The sequence below is a fragment of the Triticum aestivum genome, chromosome 7A (assembly GCF_018294505.1).
Source record: "Triticum aestivum cultivar Chinese Spring chromosome 7A, IWGSC CS RefSeq v2.1, whole genome shotgun sequence".
Classification (NCBI taxonomy): Eukaryota; Viridiplantae; Streptophyta; class Magnoliopsida; order Poales; family Poaceae; genus Triticum; species Triticum aestivum.
Genome location: NC_057812.1, coordinates 128,868,506 through 128,881,144, shown reverse-complemented (window position 1 = coordinate 128,881,144; position 12,639 = coordinate 128,868,506). Strand labels below are relative to the sequence as shown.

Here is a 12,639-nt window from a genome sequence, read left to right as displayed (position 1 = left end):
CCAATGCCGCTACACCGTCAGAGTTTAGGGGATGATTAAGACTTGGCTTGGCCTTGTTGATGTGCAGCATGTAGATTGGGTGGCTATAGGATCCGTCAAGGATTGGTGGCAACTAAATGCCTGTAGCATCTCGCAATCTCGGAGGGCGCTCATCTCTTTAATGATGCTTATCTCGTGGGAAATCTGGAAGGAGAGAAATGCTCGTGTCTTCCGCAACAGCGCGGTGCCGGTGGGGGTTATTGTTGCTAAAATCAAAGAGGAGGCTTCCATGTGGTGCCTGGCAGGCGCAAAATTTTTGAGTAATGTAATGCCGCGAGAGTAATGCTTTGTAATTCGGCCTTGGGCCAAAACCTCTATTTCTTCTTCTTAATCAATGAAAATGGCAAATCTTTTGCCTTATTTCAAAAAAAAAAACTAACCAAATGGGCCAAAATTGCATGTGGATGTTGCGGTCAACCGCCCCATGTGAATTACATGCATGCTTGTGAGCAAAAAAACCAGGTAGCGGACTGAGGGTGGTTTGGAGATCGGTCGAATAAAGCATCATTTAGAGCAAGCCTAGCATTTCGCTCACTAGAAACAAGAAATAGATGGGCAAATTCTATTGAACGTCCACTACATCCAATAGTTGCCCAAACACACAGGCGGGCGAGGCGATCATTCGCGGTGAGCTGGCCCATTGAGCGTAGCCTAGTGTAGGATTTCCTACTGATTTTTGGGAACCTTCTAGAAGGTTCCGATACTGATTTTCTTTTTATGTTGTTTTAGTTGTTTTTGTGATTTTCTTTCCGCTTTTTCCTTTTCCTTATTATTTTTCTCTCTTTCCTTTTTTTCTCTTTTTTCAATGAACAAACTTTATGAGAAATGCTTGTTATTTTTTCACAATTTAAAAATAATGTTCTCGTTTTCAATAAATGTTCACAAATTTCAAAAACGATTATGCTATAAAAAATTAAAAAGTTCATGTTTCGAAAAAGTTCAAAATTTTGATTTTTCAGATTTAAAAGAAATTCACAATTTTATAAATTTTCACGTTTTCAAGATTTGTTCAAAAATTAATAATATGACTGGAAATTTTCATGAAACCTTACGGTTTTAAAAATAGTTCCCAATTAATTTCAAAAAAAGTATTCGCATTTTTCATAAAATATTCATATTTTAAAAAATGTTCAAAATAACAAAAAGTAAAATCACCCTAGTGAACCAGCTAGCTACAGGTCCGTTTCACTACAGTGCCCTCCAGGCACTACAATAGCCGAATCCCTGGAGTAGTTTTTTTTAGGCTAATAAAAAAGCTAGTTGTTTTTTTCTAGGCAAAAGCTACAGTAGCTGGGTCAGTCGGTACAGTTTGCGCGTCTATTTGACGCAAAACACGTCACATAGGAGGTCTCATATAGATGCTCCCTGTGAACTTGACTTGTCTTCTTTTTTCTTCTGCCATATAATGCGTTTGGTTTCATTTATTTTAAGTTGTCTTCCTTATTTCTTCTGCCATTTAATGAGTTTGGTTTCGGGGGGAAATTGTACTACCAAGCTACGTAGATATGTTGACCGAGATCTGATGAACCACAAACTTGGATGCAACAGATACAGCACAATTTTGCAGAGAAGCAAGCCTGTAAAAAATGGAGAACCCTGCTGAAACTCCAAACGTAGTTAGACACACTGAGCAAGAGAGGAGCTAGAAAACCTTGTCGTCGAGTTTCCACCGGGCCCAAATGAGGGCCCCGTCCGGTACAAATACATTCAATAATATCCCTACAGAAGAATTCACATATGCAGGTAGAAGACTAGAGAAAGAATGAGGATCATTTGATGCAGCTGATGCACTGAGGGCGAGAGGCTTCCAGCAAGAGAATGGGAGGACGCTCCAGGGTCAGACGAACCAGGAACATCACCACCTGCCTCCCCAGGTCCTGGCGAAGGCGATGGAGCAAGGTACGAGTCGTGGATTGCTGCGGTGGACGGCTCCATGAGTGGAGGAACTTGATGCGGTCCTGTGAGGGGAGGAGCAATATACAGATAAGAAACAGGAGTTTGCCCAGGACAAGCAGGAGAATGAAAAGAAAACGTGTAGCAGTACTAAGCATATGCCTTTCTTGTATCTTGAAAATGAGGTTGAAGTTGATCCTGAATTTAGCATGCAAGTAGAAAATTCCCTTATTCGGTACTAAAAAATTCTTTCAGATTACGTTGAAACCTGGCAGTTGTTTTCACCTGATTTTCCATTGTTCAATGTATCCAAACAAGAAGTCAAAAACTATTTGGTGTTAATCGATCGGACTCTGGGAATGCTTGATGCGGCTTGGTTCAAGTTTCAGTATTTCACAAGCATATTAGGCCTCCTTTGGTTCATAGGGTAGGAAAATCATAGGAAATGAGATGACATGTATCTCAAATCCTATGAATATGAATAGGAAAGGAGTTGCCCTTTGGTTCACATCATAGGATTTTTTCCACTGAGTCTAGCCTAATGTTTATTTTCCTATAAATGTGAATGATACAAAGAATTCCTCCATAGGAATAGGATCCTATTCCTACAAATCAAAGGGGTCTAAAGGATCCTATCCTATGAAATTCCTACAAGATTCCTCCAAACCAAAGAAGGCCTTAATGATATTTCCGAAACATGTTTCAATATCAATGCATTTTCACTCATCTCCTTGTCCTTTTGGATGATAAGTATAAATAGTTGCATACAGTTTTCGGTAGGCAGTACTCACTTGTAGAGTGGACTAAATGGGAAGAAAACAGAATACTTACCAGGGCATGTAGGTTGAAGACCCGAGGACAGCCTGCAAACGCAAAGATGTATTATGTAAGTATCTTCAACCCGGAGAAGCTGAACAAAGATTATTTGTTTTCTTTTTGCTTACGATGTGGTAATGCTTCCGTTAACGAAGCCAGCATAGCTGCAAGACGAGACACCGCAGCCACCGCTGGTGGGCTGGGTAGTCACATTACCAAGCATTAGACTGCTACTGGAGCACTGCATACTTGAACATGACGTTCCTAATGAAGCTGGAGTGCAGTACAGACTGCGGGGGAAGAGAAAATGGAGATTACAGTCTGAAACTCACTTCAGTAATACAACTACATTGAACAAAAGACAAGGTAACTTTACTTGAGATCCCCTGGCCCACAGCTGCATTCCACACAGTTACCAGCAGTAAGTGCATATGTCCCGTTTGCCACGAGCAATCCATAGTCCGAAGCAAAGTTAGGAAACGTAGACGCGCATGCTAATCAGAGAAACAAATAGCAGGCATCATTAGAAAAATAAACAGAGAGGTACCAAAGCAGGCAAGCAGATCCAATTCAACTATCAGTACTGAACATAGTTAACCATCAGCAAAAAAAAGGGCAGCCTGGTGCACGTAGCTCCTGCTTGCGCAGGGTCCGGGGAAGGGTCCGACCACTTTGGGTCTATAGTACACAGCCTTTCCCTACATTTCTGCAAGAGGCTGTTTCCAGGACTTGAAGGCAACAGCTTTACCGGCCAAGGCTCCCCTTTCATAGTTAACCATCAGCAAAAAGAGGAAAATCAATTGAAGTAAAAGAACCCTTAGATGAATAAAAGTAAAGATCCATCAATTAACATTTATAAGTATGTGTCATCTTATTCCTGTGTTTTTCCTATGAATATTTTTTCTAATTCCTATTATCCAAAGGAAAAGCTAGCATACTGATTGATATGTGCACTCAACATGAGAGCTCATAACAATCATGGTATCCACATCACCTATGTACCTCACCAAACACAGAAAAGTTAATCTTTTACAACCTAGCAGGCTCAAGCATGCTTTATCCCAATCCTGGACCACCGATATGAAACAGATTAAAATGTATTTATGCATCCAACATTCGTCAAATCCAAACGTTGACGTTCATCAAATGGCCGCTGTCTGTTGGGCCTTGTGGAAATGTTGGAGCAATATGCTAATTCAGTACAAGATTCTGACTCAGCCTAATGAAGTTGCACGCGGACCCGGACTTATCAATCTTTTGCTGCACTGACAAACATAGGAGCTGGAAGATGACTTATGTTTATTTGTAAAAAAGGCTGTCGGCTTATGAGTGAAATAGGCGAGGAAAATAATGCATACAGCTCCACATAGATGAACACCAAAATGAGCATTTGATCTGATCATTCAAAGTAATTGCCAAAAGCCAAAATTCCGAATCTGAATAACCAGAGCACTGCCATCCAACCGCCAACTGTGCAAATGACTGTCGTTTTAGTATCGGTTCCAAAAATACTTTGGTGTTTAATTGTTCACGGTAGTTCCATTCCTCGCTCTATCCTTTTGGGTCTGGGCTGCAACCTGGTAATAATCATAGTATGTTGTATGCAAACAATCTTTAGCTTTCAATATAAAGCCAGGCCCCGTGCCTTTTGTCTAAAAAAGCTTAACATTTCTCATGGCCTAAAGTATCACCAATCTGCCGCTTTACAGCCTTCACAATGGTCTTTTTGTATCTGTTGCAAGTATAAAACGGAGAAGCGAAAAAGTATTCACGGCTATTGGTGAAATTACATCCGCAGATAACATCATAGCACAATTGGTTGGAAAATGATGTGGAATGTGTTGAGGCAGTCGGGTTCAGTGGCAGCGTTAATCGATCCTGCTATTGGGAAAATATTTTACCTGATAATGGAACTGCAAGGATGTCGCCGGGTGCCACGACGGGGCTCCCCATGGCATTCACATTGCTGAGATCCGTGACAGTGGTGGCGTGGCTGGCGGCGATGGATTGCACGGTGTCCCCGACCCGCACGACGTAGGAGAGGTAGACGGCGGGGAGGTTGTTGTCGGTGGAGTTGAGGCAGACGCAGGGGAAGGGGACGACGAGAATCTGGCCGGCGTCGAGCAGCGCGTCGGGGTCCGCCTCGGCGAGCCCGTTGGCGCTGCGGATCTGGTCGGCGGAGGCGAGGCCCGCGAAGACGACGTCGGCGACGGTGGCGAGGGTGTCGGCGGGGCGCGCGGCGTAGCGGACGGAGACGGACTTGCGGACGCCGTCGGCGCAGGCGCAGCGGGTGGGGACGCGGAGGAGGAGCCCCGCGGGGAGGATCCGGTTGGCGGCGCCGGGGGAGGCGAAGTCGAGCGCGTTGGCGGCCAGCAGCGCCGCCGGGTCCGCGCCGAAGAGCGCCGCCACCTCGGAGACCTTCATGTCGGCGTAGAGCGAGTAGCCGAGCAGCGCCGCGCACGAGTCGGCGCTGGAGCAGGGCTCGATCGTGGTCTTCGCCGCCGCGCCGCCGGCCGCCGCGAGGATCACCAGCAGCGCCGCCGCGGCCGCGGCCGCCGGCCTCGACATTGGGGCCCGGCGAGGGGCTTAGGGTTGGGGCCTCGGGGGGGAGGGGGGGAGTGGGGAGCTGAGCTCGAGCTCTCTCTCGGCTTTTGGCTGCACAGTGTGCGGACTGGGAATCGAAATTTTTGGCGAGGAGCCGAGACTGCCGACTAGGCGAGAAGGGTGTGGAGGCTTCAGATGCCACGCAGGTGGCCGGTTGGCCAGCTGTCTATGACATGTGGGTGCCATGTCGGCGGACCCCAACCGTCGGTGGGAGGGAGGTTGTTTTCTGGCAGAATCTGTGTCTTGTGCGTGGAGGAGGGGACCCATATCTCGTGACCAACTCTATTTATGTCGGGTAAATTGAATTTTTTGTCCCCGAAATTTTTAAGTACTTTGATGATTTGCCTTGTTTCCATTGCAATTTATCATTTGCCACAAAGATGGTTGCATTCCTTTTTCTTTTCTTTTTTTTTGCGGGGAGATGGTTACATTCTTTCAGGGTTTAGCAGGAGGAGACGTTTCGTCGACTACAAAAGTGTATGTGACGACTTCGTCAATCTCAAAATGTTATGCCGCCACAAGGTGCTAATCCAGCTGCCCGACCTCTGGCCTGCCAAACAATCCTCACCGATTATTGTGTCGCCCGGCTCCCCCTCCCCCATGCATGCTGCTTCTTCGTCGGGATACCCGGCTTTTTTGTTTCATTTCTTTACTGTTTTTTGGTTTTCTTCTCCAATTTTCTCTTTCCTGTTTATTACTTTTTAGTTTTTGAAAAGCTGTTCATAATTTAAAATTTTAAAAAAACACGTTTTCAATTTTTGGGGGATTTCAAAAACTGTTTGTATTTTAAAAAATTGTTCACAGATTAAAAAAAACGTGCTCTCAAAATGTTTCAGCTTTAAAAAGTTGGAATTTCCTTTTTTTGTCCTTTTATGAATTTTTTTAAACACAAGCAAAATTTGAAATTATCAACAATTTTCTGAAATTTCATTTTTTGTGAAAAATCAAACAATGAAAATATGATTTTTTTTAATAAAAATTGTGAACTTTGTTATGACAATGCAAATAGTTTTTGAAACTTTAAAACACTTTTTTAATTGTTTTGATTTTTTTGAATATTTTAACATTTTCGGAAGACTCAAACATTTTTCCAAAATTGCGGATTTTTTCTTAAACTGCAAACACTTTTAAAATTTGCAAAATAAAATTGAAGAAATAAAAATTATTTTTTTGGGATTTTTTGAATTGTGAATTCCAGACATTTTTCTAGAAAACACGAAAAAATTGTTCCTTCTGATTTTATTTTGAAAAACGATCATATCTAAAAAGATATTGAACATTTTCTAAATTTTTGAAAAAAAGAAACAGAAAATAAAATAATGAAAAAAGAAAATAATAAAGAATTAATAAGGAAAAGAAAAAGATGTGCGGTTTGGGGGAATGTGCCGGCCTAATTTACACGCCCCTGTGTGTTTTGGCTACTATTTGCCGTAGTGAGCGGCAAATAGGATTTTCCACAGTCCCTACCCTACAACTTTTACACTAGAGAATTCGACTACCGTAGAAAGCAAGAAGGAAATTCATGCTACTTCACTGTAAAAATCATGTTACTTTTTTTAACACAAATCATGTTACTTCTTTATACGGGAAACTAGCAAGAGCATTGTTTATTGTATAGACCGAAAATAAAAGAAAAACATCTACAAGTGTAATTTCTATCTCACACTGAAACTTGTGAAAACAGTGGTACAGCATTAGTTATGTTATTTGCAAACAGAAGAGTCCAGATTTTGTCTCACAAGGACCTGCCATGTCTTATCGTGTGTAGACGAATTACATGATCTCCTGGAGAGGTTGTTCGTCGTATGGATTTCACATGAACAGCCCCCTCGTGGAGTTGTGGTCTCAAATGTCTACTACTCCCTCCGTCCCATAATATAAGAGTGTAGTATCAAAAACGCTCTTGTATTATGGGATGGAGGGAGTACATGTTAGTATCACCCGCCATTCATACGCTCATTACTCATTAAGTTCTATGTGTACCAGACCAATCAGTCGCATGCCAATGCCATGCCAAAAGCCTCTGATTAATATAGATGCATTCATGCAAAGAAGAGCCAAGCTCTCTGCCTAGCAATGCTGCTCGAGTACAGAGCTTCAGTACCCGAAAACAATGGTGAATTCATCGCAAGAGTAACCGAAGAAAAAGAAAACCTCTTGCAATCCTACCCACAACTTTCTGGTTCTTAGGATCTGCAGGGACCTGAGCAGGGAAAAAATAGAGCTCTCAAGTTCTTCTTCAATCTTCTTTTTTGCAGAGGTCTTGTCACTATCTCATGGATTCATTCTACGGGTTCCAAAAGTTATTCACTGCTGATTCGGTTCAGTGACCGCCGGAGGACAGCATGGAGATGTACTAGAATCTGGGAGGACGGCGGGGGCGAGCGATCACTCGCCCTTGGTTAACAATGTGAGTTGGTCAGGTGCTTCAAGCTCGCGACGTCGAACAGCTCCATGAATCTCAGGTCGGTGCTCCTCACTTTCGCAGCGGCGAAGCGCTGGTACTCGTCGAAGACCGAAGACAGGCACCATTTCTGCAACTTCCTCATGCAACCGACGACGCATCCAGTTCGGTGCTGCAGATACAAACGAGAGTATTGCACGGTGAGTAAGTAGAAAGTTATCGACTTGAAGATACCAGCTGAAAAGCGTCAAATGAAAACTGATTAAGCTTACCTTGCCTCTCTTGCAGTGAATAAGTAATGGCTGATTTCTTACATCTGGAAGAAAGAAAACGAAAGGAGTAAGAGAGATGAAATGCTGTGATGGAGGTGACCGATATGGGAAGGATCAATGGAAGATGAAGTACCTAGGACAACTTTAAGCGCCTCCCGGATTTTCTCATCGGGTATCTCGACGAATGGTTCCTGCAGTAACAGAGTTTCAGGCATTGTCAGACCAGGCATCAGATTCTGGACATAAATGGTGGAATTATCAAGACTTTAGAATTAATTACACACACAATGAGCAGTTGTAACATGAAATGTGGTGTATAGAGTTACATATAAATCTATAGCATTGATAAATATTGTACGCTAAATGTACCAAGGTCCAGTAAAGGCTGAACCAGACAAAGAAAAATAGATGACCAATTCCTTGAAATCTTTCTGCTGGTTAGCTAGTGCCCCAGTTTCTTTATTTCAGTGGTTTCAACAAATTAGATCTTATTATATTGGGGAAAAACCCCAACTTGCCATGTCTGTCTATCAAGTGACATGATTTTCTTCATAAAAAGAAGTAGGGTTCAGTATAAGGTCAACTATCCATCATGTATTATTTTTGAAGGTAGGACTACAAACCACATTTGGATGTCCCTGCTGACTAATAATTATAATTGCAAAAAAAGTCTGACAATGACAACGCTAATCTAAGAAACTATGACACACAGACCAATAGGAAGGAACAAACCAGCTTTACAGCAACAGAACAACCGGTACGTATAAATGACAAATCTACTTAATTATGCATTAGGTCATGGATGACCTGGGAGTTCAGACATAAAAAAAAAGAAATAATTGGGGTAGTTTCTTGTCATTCATAGCATCAGTCAAAAGCAATAAAATATGTTTTTGACACTATAAATATGATTTGTCTTGACCGCTTCACCAGTTCCCAAATAATTAAAACGGACTAGTCACAAAAAAGTACTTTTATTCAAAAAAAAGTACTGGATTCAGAATATCTAAAGCAACATTATAATAAAGAAAACTGTAGTCACCCCTTGAAAAAAAATCTGGAAGCTTTGCCCACAACTATATCACAATTGTCATCAATGAACTGAGCAAATAAGGGCACCTAAACCTCCACAAGTAAAAGGGTAAAATTCTAGAAAATATTTTTCAGCTACAATATGTGTCCCTTCAAAAATTGTTGTACAATTTAATTCTTAAAGAAGTATGGAACTTCACATACCAACAATCTACTGCAAGTTTTGTTCATAAGTGGCATGAAATTCTTTTAAATTAAGGTAAAATTACATGTAAAACACCATGGCATTTGCTATTCAGGAAAACCAGCAAGAACACATGGAGAAGCAGCACCGCATATGCCAACATCAGATGCAAAGCATCAGCGAGGTACATGGTCACATGAAAACAGGGAACAGTACAACAACAAAAATGAAAAAGGTTTCATCTAAAATATGATTTCACATGCTCAGATCTATCATTGCTAGATCCCTGGCACAAACCATATGTGGCGATCTAATCAATCATCCAGCCTAAATTTTTTTTGCGGGTATCCAGCCTAAAAATTATATAGGACTGAAACCTAGCATGATAAATCAGCAATCATTTTGCCAGCAGGAAGAATCCAATGTATTGTCCTCCATGCTCAGTTCCATCTACTCGGTGAACAGAGCAATTTACGGATCTCGAAAAACTGTGGCAGATCTAGGCCTCCAGTGTTATCCCCTCTCATCAAGAACAGAACAACACTGGACATGCCCCCGCTATCATTGTGTGCCATACTGACATGCCCTCAATTATTTCCTTTTCTTTCTTACTTGTGAAAAAAATGTTTTTCTGAGGCATAGTGAAAAACTACCACTTGTTCTTTTATCCTCTTCAGTGCGTGAGCTTTTTATACATTTTCGTCCAACTTGACTCGGGCAGCTAGATCAGTCCAATATCAACTTAACGCATGGACCATTGTGGATTAGGTTGCCAAACAGAGCACATAACAACTAGTGGTGCTGCATGCATCAACCAAGAATTTTAATTCACAAAACCGGGCATAGCCTGTTGGGACCATTAAAGCTGCTTAAAACGACCTAAAGAGCAAGAGCATATGGCGTGAATAGGAGTTACAGGCCCCATGAGCTGCTCACACTGAAGCCTCTACAAGAAAATTCCTGTACCAAATAAATTGTGTCCTTCTTGCAAACAAAAAATCAAAAACAAAAAACAAATAGTCCATGAGCTACCTACTTTGCAGAAACAGTGAAAATATCAATCAAACAAGAAAAGGAAAAGAAAAGAAAAACTAAGAAAATAAAATGAAAGGGGATAATGGAGATGCTTTGTGAACTATGCACACTCACTACCAGCCTTGTTATCACAGGAGCAAACCAATTAGAAACCATCGAGAATATTAGGATTTTTTTTGGGTTTAAAATCAGCAGCACAGCTGGGTCGATTAATCAAACCAATGCTGAAAGGGACCACCGCCGATGTGGCGTAAAACTTGAAAAATCCCCAGGCTGGTGGTAGGAGGAAGGAGATAGATGCGCCTATTAGGCAAGTCAGTTGATAACAAATAAAATCCAGCCAGGGACGCATTGGATTCTCCCCCGAGCAATTCAGATAGATGTACTCACTAATCTAGGACGCGTAATAGCGACATGATCAACGGCCTCGGTTCTTGGCAAGCAATTCTCGTATCTCCCGGAAAGCAATCATGATTATCTATCTATAACCTGTGATTCTGCCTTCCCCAAGAATTGCCATCAAGAGAAACACGTAGAAGAGAATTTCATAAAAGCAAAGCCAGATTGTTCGTCTTTTGGTTACCTTGCGGCCCTCGATTCCGAACTGGTGGAGCTTGATTCCGTTCTTCTCGAGGAACTCCGTGTTAATCTCCGGGTACGGCTCCGGGCAGAGGTACCTGAGCGATGATGAGCCGACGGACGTCAGAACACGAGCAGCGCAATAATTGCAGGCATGCGGAGCAGGGAGGGGCGGGGAGGATCCTCACACGATGGAGCGGAGGTTGAGGGACTTGAGGAAGCGGAAGTTGGCGGCGGCCGGGAAGCCGGAGCGGTAGATGCCGTCGTCGACCATGGCGAAGTTGAGCGGCGGCACGAGCGTGGCCTCGTCGTAGCCCCCCGCCCCGGCCGCCGCCAGCAGCGGCGGCAGCGGCGGGGGCATGGGGAAGATCTTGGGGGGCTTCTCGTGCTTCCACAGCTCGAGGCCGCTCATCTCCATGGCCTCCTCCCGCTGCCCCGCCTCCAGGGCCCTCTGCCTGGGCATGATTTCCAGCTTCATGATGGCGCCCGGTCGCGCACGGGGGCAGGGACAAGGGCAGAACCGTAAAATCCCCCACGAGATGGGTGTGCTTTGTGTGCGTGATGGCTTGAGCGGTGTGGGTGTGATGGCCTAACTGGAAGGCAGAGGTTATTTATAGCAGAGGATGGATGAAGGAAGGAAGAGAGGGAAACTCCAAAAGGTTGCAAGAGGGGGAAAAGGTGGGTAATTGGAGGAAGGAAGGGAACTCCAAGAAAAAGGTGTGATGATGATTGATGAGGAGAGGTGAAATTTTTGGGATAAGGAGGTGATTTAATGTGTGTTATGACATCTAGAGTGTCTACTAGCACAATTGGTTCCATTATTCATGTGTGATTGTAGTTCAATTCTGTAAAATTAAATCCCGATGACTTAATCATGAGAAAGGGTGTGTTGGTTCAAGCGATTGTCCCGGATATTTTTAGGGTATGGCTAGCTCTTATCTAGATAAGAAATAACTATGTCTCATCTAATTTCTACTTCGTTGGATTTTACGTGGAGATTCATGATGATTTTTTTCTTTTATTTTTTTGTTTGGTTAATCACATAGTGTAGAAGTTTGATGAGACTTTGTTATTTTTCTCACCTAGATGAGAAAAAGAAAACCCCTTTTAAAAAATACATTATCTGACGCGGGAAAATTATCTGGGGACCAACACAAATGTTGAAATCGTCTTATCGAGGCAACACTATAAGTGTAAATTTGTTTGTCCTTCGTGTGGGCGGAACTCTCATCCTATCCCTTTGATGATCAATAGTAGGGACCATGATAGGCCGATCATTGATGTGAAACGTATGTTATTGCCATTCCAGCTGCGTGTACTACGGGCTTGTCAAGATGTCAACACTTTTCAATGCACATCATTGCCCATCTCTAGCGAAATGTACGTAAGATCCACTTACATGCTGAGTCATGCTATAGATGCGATTAGAGACTGTATAACAAGAAAGAGATGTATGACTTGTCATCATTATTACTATTTTTGCTTTGGTCCGTGCATAGCAATTTTTGTTCCACTTTTCATGATGAAGCCAACATAACATACATATTATACACCTTCAACATTAACGATAAAACCATGCGTTATGTATTGTTGCATCATTATACATTAGCTTGGACACTGTGCTTTCCAGACAAAAAAAAATACGGGCATATTCGCTCAAAACTTGCCATATTTCTCATTCAAATCTGGGTCAGATTTTAGAAACAGTCACATAATAGTTAGAGCTATTGTGTGAAGATAGTGCGATGAAGTGTCCGTGAAATGGGGGATGACGGAGTGCA

General features: G+C 42.7%; 2 protein-coding genes across 2 annotated transcripts; both read right to left on the bottom strand.

Annotated features, from left to right (window-relative positions):
• Nucleotides 1–1,677: 1,677 nt before the first annotated feature.
• Nucleotides 1,678–5,377, bottom strand: LOC123149871 (lysM domain-containing GPI-anchored protein LYP6). Its single transcript, XM_044569642.1, has 5 exons — nt 4,650–5,377; nt 3,125–3,242; nt 2,877–3,038; nt 2,764–2,795; nt 1,678–1,997 (listed from the first exon to the last, which is right to left on the bottom strand). The coding sequence occupies exons 1-5, from the start codon at nt 5,314–5,316 to the stop codon at nt 1,771–1,773; spliced, it is 1,206 nt and encodes a 401-aa protein (XP_044425577.1). The 5' UTR covers nt 5,317–5,377; the 3' UTR covers nt 1,678–1,770.
• Nucleotides 5,378–7,376: 1,999 nt separating this feature from the next.
• LOC123149082 (probable tyrosine-protein phosphatase DSP2) lies at nt 7,377–11,465 on the bottom strand. The gene is made up of 5 exons (XM_044568614.1): nt 11,047–11,465; nt 10,863–10,956; nt 8,162–8,219; nt 8,029–8,072; nt 7,377–7,928 (listed from the first exon to the last, which is right to left on the bottom strand). The coding sequence occupies exons 1-5, from the start codon at nt 11,334–11,336 to the stop codon at nt 7,755–7,757; spliced, it is 660 nt and encodes a 219-aa protein (XP_044424549.1). The 5' UTR covers nt 11,337–11,465; the 3' UTR covers nt 7,377–7,754.
• Nucleotides 11,466–12,639: the final 1,174 nt, after the last annotated feature.